Source organism: Python bivittatus, unplaced genomic scaffold (assembly GCF_059951505.1).
Source record: "Python bivittatus isolate LINGU-HERP-01145 unplaced genomic scaffold, Pbiv_v1 ctg000590_np1212, whole genome shotgun sequence".
Lineage (NCBI taxonomy): Eukaryota > Metazoa > Chordata > Lepidosauria > Squamata > Pythonidae > Python > Python bivittatus.
Genome location: NW_028277086.1, coordinates 9,971,027 through 9,989,181, shown reverse-complemented (window position 1 = coordinate 9,989,181; position 18,155 = coordinate 9,971,027). Strand labels below are relative to the sequence as shown.

Sequence of the window (18,155 nt, the reverse complement as noted above, 5' to 3'; positions counted from 1 at the left end):
CTTGGTTATTTTAGAAATCCAACACAAGCATGTCAAGAATGATTCGACTTATGTACCACCTTGGCATAAAGATCTGATTTCAGGTCGTTCTCTTATATGCTTCATTTTAAGGAAATTAACTTTGGAAGCAATCCAAAAGGCCCCAATTATCCTATGTGGGCATATTTATTTAAGATCTTTCTTAGCCATTTTTGAATGCTATATTGGAAAGTAGGCTGCTTTTAAAACCATAAAAAGACCACAATACCTGAGAGTGATTCCCTGAGTTGAATCCCAAGGATACTTTAACAAAACACCATTTCATACATATCTATGCAAAAGCCTGATGTTTTGACCTCATCATTTTTTTCTTTGCGTTTCTTTATGCATTTTCAAACAAATATTCTTAAAGATCTGCACTGTTGGTCAGAATTACTGTATATACTTGCAGACAAGCCATCCACGGATAAGCCAACCCTCGAAATTTTCATATATTTTAATCTTTACAATTGGCTTATCTATGGGTAGTGCATTTTTCACAGTATTTCGGTTAAAAGTTTGAGGGTCAGCTTATCTGAGGATGGGCGCATCAGCACTGTAAAAAAGTATCACCGTATATACTCATGGATAAGCCGAACCACATTTTGGGGGTGCATTTTCGTGCCTAAAATTCTCAGCTTATCTGCGAATATATAAATTACTTGTTTAAGATGGGCAACAATGTAAGTTATCTATGAGTAAATAAATGCTATCCCTATTCATTGGTATTTTCCGTAGGAAAACAAGAATGCTTGTGCATGTGTGCATACACAAAACTATACCATCAGTAACATTACCTGAAAGGAATCATCACAGTTCAAATGATCAATTAACAATATTTGATTAATAAACTGACCAGCATGCTAACTACAGAAAGATAATGTGGAAATGTTTTGAATACTTTTTTACTTATTACTTTTTACAACTGTGTGCCAACTAAAGGAAGAACAAACAGCTGGTATAGATTCCTAAGTGAGACTAGATTATACATTTATTTTTTGCCTGTTACATTATGAATCAAGACGTGACAGACATCTGACGACAGTTCAAGTATAGGAAGACAGGAGGTTATTGACTTTAAGCACAAATGTTTGCTCAGCAAAGTTAACAACATACTTACAATTTGGTCTCATAATCCTTCCAGGCTTTATCGAAGGGCTTTTTGAGATCCTTAGGGAAGAGAAAATTAATTTAAAATAAGTTTAGGGCACTGCTATGTTAAAATGTATATACTTAAGGTATTATTTCATAATTATAAAATGACTTTTAAAAAAATTAAAAGCTTTAAGCATTTGTTTCCCATAAATCTTAGGGCACATGTATCTCAAGCTTTTTAAAAAGGGTTAATGGGAAAGTAAAGTATGCAATTACAAGTAAATATAACCAAATTTTCATTCAAATGTGATAGCATCACCATCACAGTGATGGATAAACAGCAAATCTGCAGGCTTACCCCTTTAATTCCTTTCAAATCTCCTTTCAAGAGAGAATCCAGGGTGAAGATAACATTATGGCTCAACCCTTGCAGCTAAGAATAAAAAACAGTGTTATTCAGTATTTAAAAACAGTGAACTTAAAATGAGCTACCAAATCAAACCAGCATTTTTGTCTGGTTTCTAGGACACATTTACACCCTAGAGCAGGAATTTAACTTATTCCTGCATATTGGAAATTTACCAAGCTTCACACAGCACAGGTTTTACCCTCGTTAACAAAGCTACACCAACCTGTGACAAGAAGTAAAGGATTTCAAAAAGGAGTTTTTTAGATAAGGGGTAACTTTTCAAGCACTGCATTGGGCCTTTTGTAAAGAAAAGTAAAATAAAATCCTTTGAACATTGAAATTCAAGTAAGATTGTGAACATTTTTGTGGAACTGTGGCAAACCAATGCAACTGGAGATACAAGGGAAAGAACAGGACCCAGCAAGATCATGTAAAAGAGGGAAAGTGAATCTGTAGGGTTTAGAGCAGTGTTTTTTAACCTGGGCAACTTGAAGATGTGTGGACTCCCAGAATTGAAAATACTAGTTTACAGGTTTACATAAATGAAATCTGACCACTGGAAATTAGTTTCAAATGTTTCTGCGTCTCTCAGCTGTCAGCAGATTTAACTTCCATCTTATCAAAACTATTTATCAAAAAGAGCACAAGATGATGAAGCCAATGCATGATGGAGGGCCAAATTCTCCTATTTAAGATACATTTAATACAAGTACATTGCAAACTCATGAGGTTAACAGATTTTTTTTAATAATCACAAAGACCTGAATGGTTTGATTAAAACCACAGAATGTTTAAATCAGAAACAAATGGATAAATTATTTATATCATCTCTTATGAGTTATAAATATTTTCTGCTGCAGCTTGGCCATTGATGATGTTAACTATGCGCACTGTTGATTCTTATAACCAAACTTTCTATTTGCTGACATGCCTATACTTTTCATTCTGTTTTTTTTAACCTATAAAACAAACATCATTAAAGTACTTCTAAATCATATATTTCCATGAGTATCATTCTTGACTTTTTGTGAGGATAAGTATGGGAAGATAAGAAACCTGAATATAACATAACATTGTCTTTTTTTTTTCTTCTTTCCACCTTACCTGATTCCTTATAAAACTCTTCAAAGCTATCAGTAGCTCTGAAGGAAAATCTTAAAGTTACTGAGATGAATTTGAATTGAATTCAAAGAAAACTGAATGTCATAGATAACTGTTACCCAAGCAAGCAAAATTCTTAAAGACACAATTTAATGAAAATACAGAATAACAGTAGCTAGTGTTAAACAATCTTTCTTTTAAGAAAAAAGTAGCAATACTTTTGCAGTGCAGTTAAAATCATCACCATGATCATCCAAATTGAAATGGAACATATTTCCTATCAATGGAAGTGAAATACTGAAACCTAGCCATCTGAATCTTTCTGGGTGCAGTGAAGATACTAATTTCTTAAATATTCAGTGTACATCTCGGGCCGCTGTACATTTCTAAGAAAGGGACAACAGTTGGAGTCATCTTCAGGGGGATTTCAACATGACTGCACCTTGCAAATGATGGAACTGACCCTTTCTTCTAGAGTCGAATGCTCTGAATATAATATTGCTTTGGAAGAATAGTGAGGAACTAGAGGTTTGTGGAGATGTAGAAACTTCTATTTTAAACACGGGAGATCAAGATTTATGTATTCAAATTATATGAATTCAAAGCTGCTACGTACTGACCTTCAGTGTCTTAACACCTCCAGTGGTTTATGATAGAAAACCTAAATTTCAGAGTAGGGAAGGACTTCCAGGTGATTGGGATAAATGTCTTTGCCCTTGGCAAGTAAGAAGAGCAATTTTGGAAGACCCTGTCTTCTACTAAGAAGACAGTAGCTCATAGCAATAGTTACTGGCCAATGCTCATGCAAGATATTGTCAACTTGATATAAACAGCTTTGAGGAAGTACTCTTTATCTGATAGCCACGGATGTCCCAGGCTCCTGCTGCTTTCTTCAAAATGACAAAAACCTGCCTCTTCTGGACATATGTGCAACATCAAAACTTTGATACAAAATGGATTGTGCTTGCCTCACAAAGGTGCAATGCTGCTTATGTCAGATTGACCCTCTTTGGAAGTTGCTACTGATAGATTTGACAGAGTAACTGAGGTCATTCTCCAAAAACAACTTTGCTTAGAACTTCCTTTACACCAACGGAACAAATTCAAAGCTAACATTTAGAATGTAAGAAACACTACATGTTTGCTTCCCACACACCAATTTTTTTTTAAGGTTGGAGAAATCAAAGTACAATCCAGTATTAGAGAAGGAAGGGGAGCCAGTTTGGTATAGTGGTTAAAGGCCGCAGGCTACAAACCAGGAGACTGTAACTTCCAGTCCCACATTAAGCACAAAGCCAGTTGGGTGACTTTGAGCCAGTCACTCTTTCTTAGCCCTAGGAAGAAAGCAGTGGCAAATCACTTCCGAAAACTGTTGCCAAGAAAACTGCCTAGACTTGTCCAGGCAGTCACCAGAAGTCTAGACTGACTTGAAGGTACACCCAAAGTTAAATACAATTAATTTAGAGGAACAGGACTTACATTGCATGCTTCCATCCTGAGCCTTCCCCACCTTTTAATTACTTCCTAGTTTGTGGCAGCCGTAAGTTGCCGTAAGGTAAGTTACTAACCTTCCAAACTAGTGAACATTAAAGAATGGACCATGAAAGAAGAGAAAAGAGAAGGATGGGAGGGCATAAGCCCAAAGTATGATTACGAAACATTACGTTGGATCTGATACTACAAGTGTTCTATTATTTGCATCACTCAAAATAAGTTTATTTGAACTGTATGTATTTGTACACTGCAGCAATAATTCCTATTCATTTAGCCAATATGTAAAATATTTGTAGCTTTATATCTTTGCATTCTGAGGAACGAAACACTTATTTTAATACCGAATAGATTTATTAAATGTACCAAACAGGATGAGGCTGGAAGGATATGAAAAATGAGTTCACTTTAGTTTCTCCAGAATTATCCAGTGCAAAAACCAGAAAAGAAAATTAGTTTTAGAACCCAAATTTAGGATGAATGCTATTATAAATGGCTGCATAGACTGAATAGCTTCAGTCATTTACAAAGCTAGAATAAATACTTAAAACATTGTATTAGTACTCATGAAATGTGACATTTTCTCCATAGGAGCACAGAGCTGTATTTAAAAGATAATGCTCGCTCCAGAAAGGTAAAAAGTTGGGTTGTTTATTACAATCAATAATTATGTAACAATATAACCTACATTTTGTATGACTTACATAACAACCCTTATATAATAATAATTGTAAATACTTTGAAGGACGAAACATTAGAAACTTCTTACCAGATTTTTAAGCAGTGTTGACAATTCCTTAGTCAGTGTGGAAAATTTAACAAAAGCTGTGCCCAGGTCTGGATTATCTCTACTTAAGAAATTACTTCCAAATTTATCTAGCACTTGTGCATAGCTTTCTTCATTTTGGACATGTTCTAAAAGAGAAAAATGTTCAATTAATTCCACTTACAAGAATACAAAATAATAACAATGGCCAATAAAATGACTAGTATTTTTCTGGAAGAACAATACTAGACGTGATCATTTGTTCATTTCAAAGATTTTAAAGCGACCCATTGCAGTAATAACATTGCCCTCTTAGGGAGAAATTTTCCTAATAGTCTTTTGCTCTCTTACAGAAGTCAAAGCTGAGAATATAAAAAAGAATTTGAAGAATGACTTAGAAATAAAAATTCAGCATCAACATCATATCATCACCCCACGAAGCTCTTGTAATAGCACATTCCTCAATGTGAATGGACTAAAGACCACTCCTTAGTTCACTAGTCAAGACATTAAAAAAAAAAAATCTGGAATCACCATGCCTTGATGTCACATTAATTAAAAGAAAAAAAGAAAAACAGTAATATCCAATGAATTAATTAGTGATGAAATTGAAAAACAAACAAAAAGAAAAGAATGGTTTTATAGAACATAACAAAAGTTTTCTACATTTAGTCAGTAATGGATTATTCATTTAAGAGTTTTGACCTCCTTGACTGTGGTTGCATAACCAAGGGCATGGCATAAATAAAGGTTATGAATCACAGCAAACTAGCTATAACTTAATTAAATCTCTTCTGTTCTGTGACCATCCTAAGAAAGCTAAACTGTATTTTACATGATAGTCAAGAAGCATTTCTTAATATAGTTAATATTAGTACTCAATATATTAATAGTACTAAATAAAGGCATCACAGCCATAGATGCTAGAGAAAAGACAGTGACTTAAAGAAGAAATATTTTATTGGCCCAACTGTAGAAATTCCTGTGGTAACATATTTTGTAGTTCTAAACATATGTATTCAACCTGTTTAAAAAAGGCTCAAGATAGCTGCGTAGAAAGCAATTCTTACATTTCAGAAACTGCAAAAGGAATTTAAAGACAAAATTTAATCAATCTCAACATTCAATATTAAGGTTGAATTACAAGGTAACTGTTTGTCTATTTAGCGAACAAACTTATATGGCTGCCTATCTAGCAGAAAAAACGCTGGATGGCAAGTATATTATGGGAAAAAATATATATTGTTCTGCTTCTCACACAGCTTTGGATTGGGCTGAATAATGGGATGTACAACAGAAATCCCGGAACAACTCTTTTGTCTTGGCTAAGCTGCGATGTCATTCTGTCACAAAGTGGTTTTGAAGAATAGGCCTTACAAAAGTTTGCATTAAACAAACAATATTGTAGGAGTATTGGCAGAACTCAACATTTTATACAGCTATATTTCCTTTATGTGTGTCTTTGATATCTTCCTCTAACAAATTTAGATGGTATGGTGCCTACTGTTTGGATCCTCAACAAAGTCCTAAATTCTTCTGCCTCATCTGACTTTAGCTTTGTTTTTGTTTTTTTAAGTTGTCATGATACATGGCAATATACCAGCCCCAACATCATATTTATTTCTAGGCATATATCTGAACTGTTCATTAAAAGATCTGTACAGAAAAATAATACAAGGGAATGGCGGAAGCCTTGGAGATAGTAACTCAAATTCTTAGCTATACTTTCTTCATTCTCCCATTCTTTGGAACTGGCATGATAGCTAGCATCACCTGAACATGGTACATGGCACAAAATAATCTATCAAAGAGTCAGATCATAAGGAATTCTAGCTGGTACTCTAACTTACTCCAGCAACAATCGTTCTGCAAGAACTCAAGTAGAGCTTTTCTTCTATCCTGCTATCCAAGACTTTCAGCATGTAAGAGCAGACTAGCTGGCATCCATGGGCACCAATATCTGAGGTCACATCCATGGGCATCCAACAGATTCCTTGCCATCTAACTTTAGCTGGTTCTAAATATTCATTTAGTTTTTAAAAAAGATTAAATAGGAAACAGGCTGCAAAGTAGCATGATGGCACGCATCCATGACTTGTTCTCAACATTCCAGACACATCCACTGACTGGAATAGAGACTGTCTATTCCTACAGAATCAGATATTCCTGTTGCTGAAGTATGCCCGAAGAAGCAAAAGCAAGGATAAACCAGGTCATCTAGAAAAAATTGCCTCAGTCCCTTTTCTTTCTTGCATTTCTTTCTTGCATTTCTTTCTTGCATTTCCTTCCTTCCTTCCTTCCTTCCTTCCTTCCTTCCTTCCTTCCTTCCTTCCTTCCTTCCTTCCTTCCTTCTCTTTCTCTCTCTCTTTTTTTTTTGCATCAAACGTATTTTATTTGGCAGAACCCCTTGTTCTCCTGAACTAAATTTGAATGGGAAATAATAAATCAGTCAATTCCCTCTATATAATATGACAGTACAACTTCCACGGCTCGGGTACCACTATTCCAGTATTTAAGGTATCAGACTGACAACAACAATCAGATTTTTCCTTTTTGTATATGAAAAATGCAAGTGCATTTTTTTTTAATGTGGGAGAGCGCGATTAAAAATTAATTAATATAAACAACTCTGAAGAATTGCCACTATGCTTAATGTCACATTTACTACCTTTTAGCACTAAAAGCAGACGTTATTCTGCTCTAGCAAACTGTTAATATTTTCCACTAAGATTTATTAGTGCATGAATATAAAAGCATCCAGCTACTATTGGATGATGACTGATATAGCTATTGAGGAATGTTACGGCGCCTTGATTGTCTGAAATGGTTTTATTTCTTTGTGCTTTATTATCTTTGTGTGTTGTTGTGAGCCACCCAGAATTATGTTGTATAAGATATTAATCTTTTAAATAAACAAATATAAGTAAATAAATAAATAAATAAATGTTTGCTGGATCAAGCGGAAATGGAAGAAAGTCTTCTTACTTTCTCAGTAAGTACATCTTCCATGATTTTTTGTGATCACTACTTGTATCAAATATTGGTTTTCCTAGTTTCAATCAGTAGGCCAACTATATATCCAAAATGTATTTAGAAATAAAAAATTGAAAGAAAAACATAACTATTCCTAAGGTTTAGGAATAACTTTTTTTAAAAGATGTTGATAAATACAAAGAACCATACAATGGAATGTTTAAGATGTTGATTTTGGACTAGGGCAATGTTTTTCAACCTTGGCCACTTGAAGATGTGTGGACATGCTGGCTGGGAAATTCTGGGAGTTGAAATCCACCCATCTTCAAGTGGCCAAGGTTGAGAAACACTGGACTAAGGAAACTCAAGATCAAACCCTCACATCATCAGAAAATGGGCTAGAGTTTGGCCAACCTCTCTTGAAACAAATCACCCCACATGGTTTTCGAGGGATCAAAATTAGGGAAGGCCATTACATATTCTGCTTTTAGCTTCCAGAGGAAAATGTGGGCTGCAATAATAATAAATACAGCAGGCAAGCAAACTCTGGCAGAACATACTTTAATTTGTCAACATTGTCCCCTTAAAGCTCTCCCTGAAACAATCCAATTATATGGAATTGTTTCAAATCGAGAAATACACACTGGAGAAAGACTTGTTTTTATTTCACTGCAACATCCTTAACATTGCTGAGAAAATCTCACTTAAAACCTTCTACTGATTAAGAAAGGAATTAACATTAAATACTTTACTTGCAAACAGAGACAGATATAGCAAAAGAGACACTTAAAAGGCTGTGAACATTTAAATAATCCCTAGGAATATAAACAAAAGGAAATAAAACTGAAACAAATTATATTAAAAAAATATTTAAAGTTATTTTCTTTAGACCAGTTCATCTCTTGGGAAAATATTATAGAAATAACCTGCATTTTCCCACTACATTTTATTTTTTAATTCTCCCTAATTCTTATCATTCACAACAATTTATTTCAAATACAATAAATATTACACAGTAAATAATAATGTAGTTTAGAGAAATAAGGCTTACCCTGTCCAGAATTATATATTGCTTTTACAGATTTTTTCACTTTTTGTAGTGCAGTTCTGTCCTGATCTAAGGCCTAGAAGGAAAAAAAAAAGAGAAAGAAAGTGAAATATTATGCTAAGGGAAAAGGAACTTCTGTTTTAAATTGTATATTTCATTATGAAACAAGCAGGCAAGTGCAGAATAATTTTGCCAGATGTAAAATATTGTTTAGGCACTGTTATCATCCTCTGGGAGAACTTTTATCACCCAGTTCCTTCAATTTAATTACAAATGGTTGAACAGAAGGTTGGAAGGGAATACAGGTAGTCCTCACTTAACATCCATTTGTTCAGCAACCGTTTAAAGTTACGATGGTGCTGAAGGGACTCACAACTGGTCCTCAAAGTTCTGGCCATTACAGCACCCCCATGGTCGTGTGAACAAAATTTGGGTGCTTGGCAACTGTCTTGCACTTACAACTGGTTGCAGTGTCCCGTGGTCACCATTTGTGACCTTTCCTTCCAGCTTCGCACAAGCAAAGTCAACAGGGAAGCCAGCAGGGAAGGTCACAAGTCGCTCAGGTAAGTCTCCTCCATTCCCCTGGCCTTTGCTCACACACATGCCCTCCTTCACCCTTCGCTTGCATGTACCACACCGTCCTTTCCCCCACCCTTCCTCTGCTAGTGCCACTCTGCAGCACCCCCCTCCAACTCATGTGCAGCCTGCGCTGGGTCTCCAGGGCATCCCCCACCCCACCCGTGATACCCCCCCACCTTACCTGGGACTCCTGTTGCTAAGCGATGCGGTCATGTAACATCGCGCTCTATGACTGCATCACTTAGCAATGGCAATCCAGTTCCCAAATGCCATCGTAACTCAAGGATTACTGCAATAATTTCAGAAAACAACTGCAGTAGAACTAAAGGACAGTACTTAATTCAGCCTGGAATCGTGTATGTTAAATTAAATTGTATATGTGAACTGTGGAGGGTTGAACTGTGGAGTCCTTGGTGCTGTCTGAGTTTGGTTGTTTGCTTGCAGATGTGTCATTACCCAACTAGGTAACATCATCAGTATTGCATTACCCAGCTAGCTAACATTATCATCACTCGTGTTGATGATGTTATCTAGTTGGGTAATGAAATGTCTGCCAACCAACAACCAAGCTCAGATAGCACCAAGAACTTCATATACACACACACACGCACATCTACATACACACAAACACAGAATTTACATCTGCACAAGCACAAATATCTGTTCCTGGAATTCCATAGATTTAAATATTAGGATTGTGCAGCAGTAGAGAGGCATTTTTTAAAATAATTCCATGCAAATGATTCCAATTGGCATAGTCATCTCAAAGTCCACACAAGCATTTGGGCTACATAATATGTTGTCAGGAAGGAGGAGCCATGAAATCCCTGCTTTTCAGTTCTTTAGAATAATCACCTAGGGAGCAGACATCATACAATTTTGAAACTGCCAAATCACTCGAAGAGGAAAGTTTTCTGCAAAAACATCTGTGGCCCACAGACAGTTATCTGCAACTCCTTAAACCAAATGTGGAAGATAGCTGTGTGATTCTGGGTAAAGATCTAGCTAAGTACTTTAAAGAGTTGCCAATAAATGTTGCGTGAGTGCCCTCATTACTCCCCTGTGAAAATAGAGTACCAGTACAACTATGTGGATCAACTTATTTCTATATTGAGTGTCACAGTGCCATTTTATACAGATGTTCCTATAAGCAGACACCACTGAGAACAATGGCACTTACTCTCTAGCAAATGTGTTTAAGACTGTAGCCTCAATGTGGAATAGAAAGGCATACGCTGAGGTCCCAGGGCCACATGTGGTCCCCAGAACCCTTGAATACAATCTCCATAAGTTGCTTCAAAATTGTCATTATATTAAGAGTAACAATGTGCATAGGGGCATTCAAAACATATTTTCAAACACATTTGAATCATAAATCATTGACTGATGCTATTACAGGCATTTAAAATATATTTAGAATTAGAGGGATAATTTCTTCATTATTGTTTGTGTTATGAATCAACCATTTTGAAATACAAATAAATAGACCATGTGTATGAAAAACTGCATGGAAACTGACATCTGGACAATGAAAATGGATTCTCTATGCCCTAAACAGATAAAAGACTTACTCTTCAGCATTGGAAAGATAAATATATGGCCCCCATGGTATGCAGAAATGATATTAACAATTTACCAATATATCACTTACTGACAGAGATTAGCTATGAATGATTATATTGAAATGTGGCTACCATTCATTATGTAGAACTTTTATATATTATATATTTATATCCATGAATAAATGCCCTGCTTTTGTTTCTTCTGTTTGTTTGTTTTTTCTTTTTTAAATTTCTGGATTGTTTATGTTTCAGTTTGCTTTTGTACTCAATTAATAAAAGCAATAGTAATAGTAATAAAAGACAGTCTGAATAAAACCACATAACACCGAACACTTAGACAATTAAGAACATGGTTTAATTTTTTTCAAGTGTAATAAATTATTAATACCATGTTCATTAGGTGAACAATTATAAAAAAAGAAAGCTTTCTAAATGGAAAATATTCGTTTGAAATATATTTCATAATTGCATGAGACAAGGAGAGAAATTACATTTTTATGAAAGAACATCAAATCAAAATAAAATAGTTATCAATATATTACAGAATAAGTTTCATTTCTCTCAGTGATTATTCAATTTAATTAGTTCTACAGGTGAAATACAGCATCTGGTATTCTGCAAGATATAGTGAGAAAATAGGAAGCCTTTCACCTCCTGGACATCAAATAATCCAGCTCTGATCAACAATTCACAAATGTTACCATCTGCTTGGTCTCTGGCATCTTGTATCCAGGATAAAATGACTTAGTATTTTCAGTGTATTCTCCCATAAGTAAAATAAGAGGCTTATTGGTTAATTATCTTACAGGTTAAAACATTTGTGTCATACCTGCCATTATTATGGTACACTCAGTCACTACAAAATAAATTAAGTTTAACAACTTGGTTTAATTACTAGTATTCAGTGGTACATTTGCCCAGAAAATCTAGAAAAAAATAAACATCCTAATGAACACTACCAGAACATATTTTACAAAATAATAGCTCCAAGGTCCAGTTATTTAAATTTTTTTAAATTAAAAATGCTAAGAAAGTGAACACTTTTAAAGTTAGGTTTACAAAATATGTTTTAATGTTAGGTGTCAGCAAAAATAGTGAGGTTGGCGCAATTTTTCTCCATCCTGTGATTTCAGTGTTGAATTATAACTCCTGTAACTCCCAGACTATTGTAGTCCAAAACTTCTGGAAGTCACCAAGGTAGCCAAAGCTAGTTTAGCAAAGAATAAAATTTTTAGACTTGACATTTCAATTTCCATTTGAAATTAATAATTTCTTTTTCTAGACACCTGGGCCAGTTGATTTCATGGATTAGCATCTGAACTTTGTATAGAAAATCGAAGTATTGTATACACCATGAGGACTAGAAATTCAAGTATGGGATACATCATGAAAGGACATTTTATGAATTCATGAACATTGTACAGCATCTAAAGAGAGGAGATTGAACAATTTAATTTTGCAAATTGCATTATGAACTGATCTGATAAGTGTCCTCCGCACAAGTGCAGATATCAAAAGTAATTCATCACCCTCTGCACTTTTCATATATTCCAACACAGTATCAAAATACATTTTAAACCATAATTGTTGAAAAAAATGTAGTTATAAAATAAAAGCTGATATCTTTGATTAGTATAAAATGGGACTGATCTGATTTACTAAAATATTTTCCAAAAGCTGTTCCTTATAGGACTGTCTGAAAGCAGTTTCCAAGAAATAAGTACACATTGCTGGTAACCTCCAACTTAAACCCTAAAGCAGTGTTTCTCAATCTCAGCAACTTGAAGATGTGTGGACTTCAACTCACAGAATTCCCTAGCCAGCATGCTGGAAGTTGAAGTCTACACAAGTTGCCCAGGCTGAGAAACACTGCTATAAAGAATATATATGAGCTTCTAGTATCCATATGCACCCCTGAATAAATGTCCCGTGGTGTCCCAAGAACTCTGTTTCCTTGTACATTGCTGCCAGCTCACAGTAAATTATGTTATGAGAAATTATCTTATAGCAAGACCACTACTGTTTGATTCAACTCCCATATACCAACAACTTTGTGAATATCCTTAAGAAGAGGCTCTCTCAAGTGGAGCATAATATGATTATCCTTTGGTCTCAGAAGGTGGTAGCATCAAACCATCTTTGGCTATCTTGAAAAAAAAAGAATTGGGACTTCTTAGTATTGATTGAGGCATCAACAAGAAATCTCAAGGTGAAGTAAAAAAAAATTCTAGAAGTCCATATTATTGTTAAAAAGAAAAAAGCCTACAAGTCATCATGTGATCTCCTAGTGTCAACTTGACTGCTTTACCTTGAGTTATCACCCTACAACACACTTCAACTGCATTTTCCTACATTTCAAAGGATTCTTTTACCCACTGATTTCAATACAGGTAGTCCCTAGTTTAAGAACGAGTTATGTTCCCAAGGTCTGTCCTTAAGTTGAATTTGTATGTAAGCCGGAACAGTATTATTGTATAATACTGTATAAGTAGTATTGTATAATGAACTCAAACCACTGTGTATTTAACTCAAATTTTGCTACAATAGGCTCCGTTCTTAACCATGGGTCATCCATAAACTGGGCGTTCTTAACCCAGGGACTAGTCTAGTGACCAAAACAAATTGATGATTTTCTTCTCTCCAGAACAAGAAAGTACTTGCCATTACTTTAACCTATATGAATTATTTCTTGATGATTACAGAAACAAATGCAAATTAGAGTTGGAAGTCCAAGAGAGTGATGGGAATAACAAATAGAAATTACTTCCCCTTTCTAACCCATAGCTAAGATTACTCATTTCAGTCAAACCAAGATATTAAAGACAGATTAATATGTAGTTCTAAAAGCCAAATGTCCCCCCCAAGCTCCTTTTACATTTAAAAATACATTTCCCAATATAATGATATTCTCATCTTAGTAACAGCTATATATTAAAAAAAAATGATATTTTGTAAGCTAGCTAGTTTGATAATACTTCTATTACTAATGTCCATAATTATCTTTTTCTATAAGATCATGACATATACATAATAGTTCAACTTAAATGTAAAGTTCCTTTTCCTTGTTTCTTCCAAGATACAGATTTTTAATCACCACAGGCATCAGGAAAAAAGTACATGTGTGAAATAAGTGGAAATGTCCAATGAAGAACAGAAACCTCTCTCCATTCCAGGTCGCTGAAAAACTCACTGGCCCCTTCTCTTCCTCTTTCCTCCCCTCCTTCTCTCACTAAAAATGCAGACCTGTATGACCTGCAGGTCAGGTTAGGGAATTTAGTAACAGGCCATTACGTCACTTTCAGTTAGCTCCCATGAACATCTTCCTTTTGTCTTAGAGCAAATGACGTACTCCCAGAATTCTACCAAGGAACATCTGAGCCAAACCCAATACAGCTTTGCGATACCTCATAATTTGGTCACTTAGATGCTACGACAACTCTGTCCTGTGCCCTCCCTTCCAAGAGGAAGAGACAGGTATTAAATGTATGAATCAACACAAAGTTTTCTTGCATTCCTGTCAATGGCTTTGCATTACTTGCCTTCCAATATTGCGTAATCCTCAAAAAAGGAACTGAGTAACGTCACTGTTTCCAAAGAACAAGTACTGTATTAAAAATAAGCACAAAATGATAAAATTCTGTTGCAAAACTATATGCAGTACAATTGCAAAGGTAACTCCTTCTCCAGAGTCATTATGATAGATTTTTCTAAGTACTTTACCGAGTTTAACCTAAAGCAAAGTATGCGGTTCATTGACACCTTGCATGGAAATGCATGGAAAACATTTCTGCTTATCCAAGCTCCTTCGGTATGCATAATGAGGTCCTTCTGATTCCACTGGTGTTCTGTTTTCCCATTACAGAGCATGTTCCTGAACCTCCCAACCAAATTCTCTAGGTAGAACAGGGGTTGCAGGAGAACTGAGGGCATGAAAGCTCAAGCAGAAATATGTTTATTGTTTTTTGGATTCAATATTTCTTGCTGGGGTGTTTTTACTTCATAAAAGGTTAATTTACATGCCTAAAAATGGAAGCATAAGCATAAATGTTCACAATATGAACTCTGTTTTGTTCATGCAGTCAGAGATATCTATTGTAGTAGAACCGCCCAGAAGAAATTTAGACAAACTGGCATACACCACTTGATTCAACTCAAGAATACAAGGTGTTTCTTCCGATGCCTCTCTACAACAAAAGATACTTCTTAAACTACAAATTGGCCATCAAAAGAAAGACTATACTAGTTTTTTTTTTTCAAATATACATTATAAGCATTTTCTTCTATTGAAGTCATAGAGAACATAGATGTCTTGCCAACACTGTCGCTACAGAAAATTAGTTCACAAATTAAGTTGACTTTCTAAAACTCATATAAACCTAAAGTCAGCTAATATAGTTTGAAAAATCTAAGTAACAGCAAGTGTATGACATTAGGTAGCTAAGCAGCAGATTGTTCATCCTACCAGTATTTACAGAGAAAAGTGTTATTCATTAATTTGTAATTACCTAACAACCTATTCATTAGGAGTAAAATGCAGTAAAATCTTCCAACATTAAAGACACACCAAGACATGAGAGCATGACTCACTCCAATTCTCTGCACCACTATTTACACTAACCAGTCAAAAATCAGAAAGAGTTTGATAGCACCTTTTCAGACTATCAAATGTTATTAAAAGGCACAAGCTTTTGTGAGCTACACTTCACTTGGAAAGCTTATAAATAATAAAATCTTCTAGTTTGAAAAGATGACACAAGACTCCTTCAGATGTTTGGCTACCATACACAGCTCTCCTCCTACAATCACTAACTAGTCAATATCTGTTCTTAATTGCCCTGGATTACAAATGTCCCTGCTCCATTGAGTACTCAAACCACTTGCAGCTTTGCACATATACGATGCTGTACAACAGTTCAACAAATGAGAAAGAACAGAAGGTTCTACTGTATCTGCTCCATTTAGAAAGAAACAGAAGCTGAACCTTCTTTTTATAAATACATAAATAGGCAATCAGAAATGCTATAAAATTGTTTGTGATTCATAAAGAAGTTGTAAAATAAACACTGCATAGCATCACAGGAAAAAAATGCGCACATGTCATTCACATAGTCAACTCCCAGAAAACCCACATGTTTCACTGCTCAGTTCTGGAAACACTTGAGTTAGAAAGTCATTTCTATTACTGTAGATGCCAATACCAATTTAAACTCCAACTCAAGTGTAAAGAAAATGACTGAAGCAGAAAAAGACTTTCGAATAAAGATAATGGCTGACAGATTACATCAAACCTCAGACTTGCCCTATTACTTCATTATGTGCTGTTATAATCACATCTAAGGCATTCTTTAAAACAATAACTTTTTTTTTTATCAGTTGTGGTGGTAACAAGATCATGAACTGAATCTACTTAGCTCTGATAAGGGTCAATCTAATAGAAAATGCCATATTGTCTTTAAACTTTGGGAAAACTCAATATCATATTATTGGCTCTGTTTGCACAACATGTTTAACCAGACCAGATAAAGCTAAGCTTGATTAACTTTAAGTTGAGTTAGCCGGGGGTTTTTTTTTTTTTTGGCACAGCAGATAGTGAATAGAGAAAAATCAGCAACTTGTATAGCTTAAAGTTCAATATATAGTGTAAATCCAAAAACAATTCATTCATAATCAAGCAAGTTGAGGAATCCATGTACAGACCAGAAAAGAAAATAACCAATATGTTGCTAGACAGCTCCTTTAATATCTTCTAGGACATTTTCCTCACCTAATTTTCCCTTTTTTAAATTAAGGAAGCTGGCATGCTTCAAAACAAAGTACCAACCTGTACCTTTATCTTATTTCTGGGCCCCATACAGATCCATAAGCTTTCTTATAGAATATAGATGATTTTGTCCTAGTCCTTTATCACATGTCCAGAATAAATAAATGAATAAATTTGGGGTACCTCAAAGAGACAGTAAGTAGCAGTCTCATCAGTTTCCCTTCTGGTAATGGTACTTTCTGGCTGGCCAGGTCCACCACCAAAGTCATTTTGTGAACAGGCCAGCCTCAACTCCATGGTAGGTGTTTTGTGAGCACCCATCAGCTGTTCTCAAAATTCTGAACAGGCCTACTTACCCAGAAAGGGTTGTCAAATCTTGGTATAGATCCTATTGGACATTACTGGAGCTTTCACATTCATCGAATGTAGTAATTTTGTTAAACATTACAATAAAAAAGATAAAAACTAATACAAACTAAAAAAAAATAAAAATAAAAACAGAAAGTACAGAAATGAAAATAATAGAAAGAAAAATAGAAAAGAAAGAAAAAATAATATAGTGAAGGGAAAAAAATTATAAAGAAATGACTTCTCCCTTCATCACAACATGTATAAACAATTTTAGTAACTTATCACCTTCTCTTAAAACACAACAAATTAACGCTTCTTCCCATATCCCATCTCTTATCTATAAACAAATCCATAAAGCATTGTCATTTCAGTCCTGGTGTCAGCAAAAGTCCATTAAGGGTTACCAGAGATAACAACATATCTATTTTAACCTTGATCAAATAAACTAACTTTATATTCTTTCCTTTTAACAATCTTGATCTTTAATCGCTTCAAATAATGTCCTAAAACTTGATTTCTTTCCATTGTTCCTTTGTTCCTTCTCACAAAATTCTTCAAAGCTTTAAGAAGTCTCTTTTGTAAATCCAATATAGGAAAATTATCCAAGTCACTCTTCTGATTTGTTATTTTGATATCCCTTTTAATTATTAAGACATCAGCTGATTTCATTAGCATATCCAATGTAGCATCTTTTTCCACATCATTCTTGGAGCCTGTCATTTTTAAATCCACTTTCAAATCAATCTCAGTCTTTTCTGGTATAACTTGTTCCTCTTTCATAAGTGTTTCATCTTTAAACACAGTCTATCTATAATGGCAGACACTCTTAAAATTAACTTCTGAGTCCATTGTTCACAAATATCCTTCAATATATCCAATGTTAAAATATTTTGCTCCATTCTGTATTAGTAAGTCAAATTTAAATGTTCTTCTCCTTTAATTGTAATCTTTAGTTCCCTCTGGTTCCCTCTAATGTCGATTCTACAAAATCTCATCCTTTC

At 34.8% G+C, this 18,155-nt stretch overlaps 1 protein-coding gene across 5 annotated transcripts in view; it reads right to left on the bottom strand.

Moving 5' to 3' along the window:
- Positions 1-18,155, bottom strand: part of ASAP1 (ArfGAP with SH3 domain, ankyrin repeat and PH domain 1) — a 140,839-nt gene that overhangs the window by 54,893 nt on the left and 67,791 nt on the right. For all 5 annotated transcript variants that reach the window (XM_088148962.1, XM_025164863.2, XM_007425364.4 and 2 more), the window contains 4 exons: positions 8,905-8,977; positions 4,884-5,029; positions 1,472-1,546; positions 1,139-1,188 (listed from right to left, as the gene is read on the bottom strand). In XM_088148962.1, the coding sequence (XP_088005088.1) occupies positions 1,139-1,188; positions 1,472-1,546; positions 4,884-5,029; positions 8,905-8,977 (344 nt within the window). The remainder of the gene's footprint in view (positions 1-1,138; positions 1,189-1,471; positions 1,547-4,883; positions 5,030-8,904; positions 8,978-18,155) is intronic.